Source organism: Diachasma alloeum, unplaced genomic scaffold (genome assembly GCF_001412515.2).
Source record: "Diachasma alloeum isolate Michigan unplaced genomic scaffold, Dall2.0 Dall_scaffold_01498, whole genome shotgun sequence".
NCBI lineage: Eukaryota > Metazoa > Arthropoda > Insecta > Hymenoptera > Braconidae > Diachasma > Diachasma alloeum.
This window is the reverse complement of record NW_021681595.1, coordinates 44,847-52,170: the sequence shown is the minus strand read 5'-3', so window position 1 is coordinate 52,170 and position 7,324 is coordinate 44,847. Positions and strand designations below refer to the sequence as shown.

Sequence of the window (7,324 nt, the reverse complement as noted above, 5' to 3'; positions counted from 1 at the left end):
CGTAGTCAATCCACGGATATTAATACAATTGTTGATGCATACTCTTGTTTAGATACATTTTTTTGTGCCACTAAAAGACACATGTCCCGATTAAACCTTATCTCCATGAGCTTGGTCTTCACAATCGGTAGCCCATTCTTCATTCGTGTCATATTCGTCACTTCATCTCGCAGTATCTCTTGCAAGTTTCCTAGAATTCAAGATGCAATTCTCCTATGAGATTCTCGACATGGGAATTATATCAGGATTGTTTATCCAAATGTCAATGTTCCATACGTACGAATGAATGAGAAGACGGGAGGAGATTTACCTCCGGCTCGAGGTGTGAATTGTCGATTGTAAGCCTCGGAATCACTGTTGGTGCAAATGCAACAATTATGCACCGACACAATTTCTGGAATTCGTCCCCATTANCTTGGATACACTTAAAGTTCTGCTGCATGCCGAGTTATATCCCGGTTGAGACCCCAAAATTTGTAGGGAATAATAATAACGATGGCATGCAACTGCCAGATGAAATAAAAACACATTGACTTCCACTAAAATAAAAGTATATTTAAAATGAAAGTTAAATGTTACACAAAATCCAGACACATCTTATCTGCATGATGGTTGGTTAAAAAACTAAACTTAAGACTAAGTTTTGGGCACTTCGACTCTGGGCCCGAGCTTACCCCCCACTACAACCCCCACTCCTACGCATACCCAAAATGGCAACATTTTTGGGGGAGGCAAACTCTTAATTTCCCTGCGTGAAATTCCCCTGCATTTCCCCACACGTGCGCGCCAGACTGTCGCCAAAAGGTCTATCCCCAATAAAACCCTCAATAAACCTTACCTAGGCCGTCAGTCTATTACCCTCGGCAAAAAAGGGGTCTTGGCCGAGGGTTTGCTTAAATTTCTTAATTGCTACGATGGGATTTTTCCCGCCCCTACATTTCTCCTATAGAAATTGATAATTTTCAAAATGCTCTATGGGGAATCCAAAATTCCAATATGATTTAACAGTTAAATTCTAACTAACTTGTAACATTGTCCCGCAAACTGATACGTTGTTCTTCATCAATTCTCTTCGATTGCTCTTCGGGTAGACATTGCTTCAGAAATGTATATATTTCATCTAGAGTAATTCTGTAATGAGATGGATAGATATTAATGGATTGGATTCAACCGTAGTCAATCCACGGATATTAATACAATTGTTGATGCATACTCTTGTTTAGATACATTTTTTTGTGCCACTAAAAGACACATGTCCCGATTAAACCTTATCTCCATGAGCTTGGTCTTCACAATCGGTAGCCCATTCTTCATTCGTGTCATATTCGTCACTTCATCTCGCAGTATCTCTTGCAAGTTTCCTAGAATTCAAGATGCAATTCTCCTATGAGATTCTCGACATGGGAATTATATCAGGATTGTTTATCCAAATGTCAATGTTTCATACGTACGAATGAATGAGAAGACGGGAGGGGATTTACCTCCGGCTCGAGGTGTGAATTGTCGATTGTAAGCCTCGGAATCATTGTTGGTGCGAATGCAACAATTATGCACCGACACAATTTCTGGAATTCGTCCCCATTGATTATTTACATAATCCGCCCAATGACGAAGATCGATCATTTAATCGATTAGAAAAAACAGCCTTCCCGTTCCATTGTCCTTCCAGAAAAAACAGACTTTTTATCAATCAATTCGTGAACCATCGTGTTACGCACATGCCGCGCGTGCTATAAAGCCGCTCACAAACATCGGGACAACAAAAATATGCTTCATTCGATTTCTACTGTTATAACGCGTGTTATAATTTCATCAACCCGTCCAACATTCCCGAGTATCCCACATTTTTATTTGGTTTTAGTAATCGACAATTATTTTACTAATCGACAATTGGTATCAATGCTGACCCCTTTTTTTTATAAATAAATAATCACCCATCAACGACTATCAATAAATTAGTAAATTATTAATCAGAATGAAAAATTAACCGATTAATGTATCAACTGTTAATCCTGTTTGATTTTTTTATCAATTATTTAAAGAGGAATTAATTGAATCTGGAAATTTCTGATTAACCCTGATCATGATGAATTTTGGATTTTAAAAAATCGATTATTTAGTCAATGAATCATTTCTATGGAGAGATTTTCAATTATTTACCCAACCATCAATTGAATACCATAATTATGCAATATTCCGATCAATTGTCAATTATTCCAAGACCACTTTCGATGCTTCAAACAATTCGTGATGGAAACGAAATAAACTATCGTTAAAGAATTGACGCGAGGAATTTTTTGATTATTTCATTATTGGATAATTATCGCTGCATATTACAAAGTTATCCAATAATTCAAACCGTGCAAAAATTTATCAATTCTAAGACTTCATCGTGGGAAAACCCCTGGACCGATTCATCCCAGTGATATTCTGATATCGTTAATCACAATTACATAATTCATTCGTGAAAAATCCTTGTCTGAGAAATTTTCAATTTGTTCTCCAAGACAGTTTGGAAAAACCACTGGAGGGATTCACTTCAAAATGAAATCAGGTCTAAATTACATGAAGACCTTCCGATTGTGTTATCGATCATCTTGATCGCACAATTCATTCGGAAGAAATTGTCACACCCACACAATAGGTATTTCGTTCAGATGGGTTTAAAAAAGTTTTAAGCACCCTAAAACATGGAGAAATGGTAAAAAAATCTAATGATTCATTTTCGAGGTGATTACAGTAACTACTCGGTAGATTGGGAAGTTGTAAATGGTTAATTTTAATGGGCGATTAACTGGATAATCAAAGAATCAATGGTTGAAATTATCCATTAATCAGTTTACTAATCATAATAATAAATAGATAATTGTTAAAATAACCAATTAATTTGATATTTAATAACTTTGTAATTGAATGAACAATTATCAAAGTAATTAGGAAGTGTACGTTATTAATTATTTATGGATTGAAGAATCGATCATTTTTTTGTGATGGTTGAGGATTGATCCGACAATCAGATAATTGGCCATCCTGATTAATGATTATTTGATCAACAAATTAATTTGCGGTTCTCATTCATGTATGAAATAATAATAGTAATTACTCTAGGCCTGTCATTTGAGTTAATGAGGCAAACAATTATGCAGTTAGCTCCTATTAGGGTCCACGACTCAGTTTTTACCTAAGAGTTCAGGTAGTACAGCCCTGGATATTTCACGAAAATAATCTTTCCAGTCTTATAGCGCCATCAGGTAACGGAAATTGTTACTGACAATTTTATTCTATAGGTAATAAATGTATTCGATTCCTACAATACCGATGCTAGTTTATCGGCTTGGCGCGTTGTGGACACTTTGTCCTCGTGGACAGTTTCGCCCGTGCACTATTTCTTTTGTGGACAGTTCTGCTGTGCACAGTAGCGCTCCGTGTACACATCTGTGCCGTGTACAGTTTTGACTCGGCGGATGTATCTCCCCCGCGATCTACATTTTCAACACTCCCTCCAGACTATTTCGGAGTTCTCTCTTCTCAGTCCAATCTCTCCGTCAAGTCTCACCTTTAAATCCTCTTTTCATTTCACCTTTATAATACTAGTTGCATTGTCTTTGTAATACTTTTATAAACTCAATATGGCAACTTTTTCAACTCTTACAAACTAAATATGTCAGTGTTTCTTAATTACATAAGCTTAACGTATCAACGCTCAATAACAGATTCAATATTATTTTAATGTTAAGTTTCCATTATCTCGACTTATATCAGTATTTCGTCATGTATCCTTTGCTCACCACTGTTTTCCTCAGGTCATTCACTTTCCCAAATCAACCAAAACAAATAAAAATTAGTAATTACATATTTACATTCATAATCTCATCTGTCAGTCGTTTGTGTAATTCAAACGACAACGGTTTTGTGAATACATTAGATCTGATCTCATTTAACTGTTATACATCCTCTTTTCTGACATTCTTTCATGTGGTAAACTCTGGTTTCAATAACGTGTCTCAACTTATGACCTCCACTAGTCTCAGCATTAACTATTGCAGCTCTATTATCACACCATAAAACCATCGGAAGTGGGGGTTCAATCAGAATCAGTCTTAAGGAATTATAAATCGAAAGCATTCCCTGACTCGCCTCGCTCATCACTACATACTCAGCCTGACAGGTGGACAGAGCCACATATGTTTGTTTATGAATACGCCAGACTATAGTGTCTCCAAATAATTTAATCAAAAACCCACAAGTAGTTAACGAATTCTTACAATCCGCGAAACTAGCGTCTGAGTAACTCTGTATATCATCTAACTCACCTGTATATTTCAAACCTAAAGAGGTTGTCCCTCTCAAATATCTAAATACTCTCTTCACCATCATCCAATCATCACTGGTTGGATTCATCTGGTGCCTACTTAAAACATTTACTGCATACGAGATATCTGGTCTTGTAGTACCAGTCAGCTACCTACTGCCTACTGCCTCTCTGTATGGAGCGTTCTCTCGATTTTCTGTTCGTTTCAACATACCATCATCGTTATTCTCTTCCCTCGCCTTTCTCTCCTGATTCGTAACTTGTGTAGTGTTCATTGGTGTTCTTTAGGGGTGTGATCTGTCAAAACCGAATTTCAGACGTATATTTTCAATATATTTCTCTTGACTCAAACTCATAACTCTATTCTCTCTATCTTGTCTAATAGTAATACTTAAACATTCCTTCGGTTCACCTAAAATCATCATTTCAAATTCCAACCTTAACTTTATTTTAACTTCTTCTAATTTCATTTTATCACTACTCGCCAACAAAATATCATCTACATAAAGTAGTAAAATTAAAAATTTCTCTTCATCGCCCCAAGTAAACAAACATGGTTCTAAGTCTGAATTCTTCAATCCCATACTCAATGCGACTTCAGTAAATTTAATGTTCCACCGTTTGGGACTTATTCGAAGTCTGTAAAGTGCTCTCTCCAACTTACACACCTTATCTCTCCTTTCTTTATCAGTATGTGATGTTCCACCTGGTATTTCCATAAAAATCTCCTCATCTATCTCACCATTCAAAAACGCTGTTTTCACATCCATTTGACAAACTTCTAAATCATATTTATTTATTATTGTTAGCACTGCCCTAACGAGAGGTAGTCTAGATACTGGAGCATACGTTTCTGTTGAGAATCCCGCCTTTCCCAGTCGATAATCCTCTCACACCGAGGTATCTCAAACTCCAGTCAGTGGCGGCACCCACTGGACGCTGATTAGCTACCGAGTTAATCTCAACGGTCGGCGCGAATTGTTAGCGTCTTTTAGTCAGTCACATGTCAGAGTCATCCCCAGAAATAACGCGTGCATTCGCGCCCAGAAACATCACTAAACAAAGGTTTAGTGAACTAGTTAGTCATTCCATCAATAATCCATTCGAGGGTTCAAGCTAACAGTCACATGACGAAGAATTGTCGGGAATTCAAAGTGTTAGTTAATCAGATTTATAACCAAGTGGGTACAGCAACTCAATTCTCAAATACGAACTCAGCAAAACTATACTTTGAACCTACGGTAAACTATCGAGTGTAAATAGTGTAAAGATCGACTCTAGAACTTTTATTAAATTGCTGTGACAGTGTACCAGTGACTAGTTAATTTCACACCCAGTTAATTTCCCATTGTTCTTTCGTATCCCTCTCTCGCAGTCCTTCACTCGATCCAGCATCTATTAACTTATTTTACAGTTTCCCATAACTCATATACATTTTTATCTTCGAATCCTCGAATAACTAATTTCGCCTTAAATCTCACCTTCTAAACCTGACGTGTCTGCTCTGTGATATTTCCCATCTTCCGGTCTCAAGAAGGAATATCCTGAAGGTGTATATCCAACATGAATAACACACATGGCTACAGCTCGAAATTTAGGACCCATCTTTCTCTGAATTTTCATGAATGCTACACTTCCAAATCTTTTTATTTGATTAATGTTAAAACTGTGATTCGGGGCAAATCTCTCCAAAGGCGTTACCATATCTTTCGACTTATGAGGAGTGCGATTATATGCATACACATCTGCTGATAACGCTAAATCCCACGAACTCTCCAGCAATTTTGCAAATATATGATCTAATTTTCTTTTGAATCGTCTGAGTAAAGCGTTCCGATACTCCATTATGTTCTGGAGTATCATGACACGCTAGTTGTAACTCCGCGCCTAGTTTATCCAATACTTCTATCGTGTACCCATCTGTAAATTCTGTCCCCTGATCAGATCGAAGATAACACACCTTCGCATCGTAACCCAGTAGATTACGTGCACTTTTTACAAACATTTCCAAACATACACCGGTTTCATTCTTTCTTTTCATGGGATGTGCCATCGCGAAACGCGAATAATCATCTATAAACACTACTATAAATCGATAATTCTTGGGACGTGAGCATGGAGAAATTGGACCCATTACATCGGAGTGTATAATATGTAACGATTGTGTTGCTCACCTGCCCGTCGTTGGGAATGGCAATCTATTAAACTTTGATACTAAGCACACCTCACAATTTGCAATTGACTCACTAAATACTATATTAGTTAATTCTTTATTGTTGGGAAATTTTGATTGCAATGCTTTAAGATAAGCTAACGATGCGTGTCCAAATCTCACATGCCACAGCATCGCTTTATAATTCTGAGTAAACATCTTATTTAGTTTTTGAAAGGGTGCTAATGCATCTGTTATGTCTTCATAGGGGGATTCTTCAATATTATGTATTTTCCGATCCCATAATGTAAAATCAAAATTTGATTGTTCATATGGAATTTTTCTCTCGACTGTTTGCTCACCTTGATCTATTCTCTCGCTACCTATCTCACCTTTCCCTTCCTCTGCCCTCATCTCTGTCTTCTTACCTGGTTCTTCATCACCTCTCTCATCTTTAGAATTCTCTTGTAACTTTACTGTTGCGCTTCGTGTATAGTATTTTCTCACCTCAGACTCACCACTCGCTAAATTCGCTATTACTCGCCTATTAGTATACTTGACTGAACGATCATCTCTAGAGTTGAATTTGTTTATTTCTAAATCTATCCAATATGGTTGTTTGTACGCGCCTGAGATAAACGACTTTTTTGATTTTGGATCAAATATATCTATTTTTTCGTTGTCAAGGTAAATAGCAAGTCCCTTTTCTGCGAACCAAAAATCACTGTATCAAGAGCTACAGTCCTCCCATTTGCCAACTCGATCTCAATACTCCCCACCGTTCTCAAGTCCGCTGACTGATTTTTATTAGCACACTTTATCACGCCTTGATTTTTCTCGTCTAATGTTTTAAATATAAT

The 7,324-nt window shown here is 37.0% G+C and overlaps 1 protein-coding gene across 3 annotated transcripts; it reads right to left on the bottom strand.

Annotated features, from left to right (window-relative positions):
- Positions 1–685: 685 nt before the first annotated feature.
- LOC107046554 lies at positions 686–3,202 on the bottom strand. 3 transcript variants are annotated; one of them, XM_015269190.1, is made up of 4 exons: positions 3,182–3,202; positions 1,482–1,662; positions 1,214–1,361; positions 686–1,131 (listed from the first exon to the last, which is right to left on the bottom strand). In XM_015269190.1, the coding sequence occupies exons 2-4, from the start codon at positions 1,621–1,623 to the stop codon at positions 1,020–1,022; spliced, it is 402 nt and encodes a 133-aa protein (XP_015124676.1). In that variant the 5' UTR covers positions 1,624–1,662; positions 3,182–3,202; the 3' UTR covers positions 686–1,019. The 3 variants fall into 3 exon arrangements, 1 of the variants encoding a protein (XP_015124676.1); XR_001461573.1 differs by lacking the exon at positions 3,182–3,202 and having other exon boundaries at positions 1,452–1,656; XR_001461574.1 differs by lacking the exon at positions 3,182–3,202 and having other exon boundaries at positions 1,228–1,361; positions 1,452–1,656.
- Between the last annotated feature and the right edge of the window lie 4,122 nt (positions 3,203–7,324).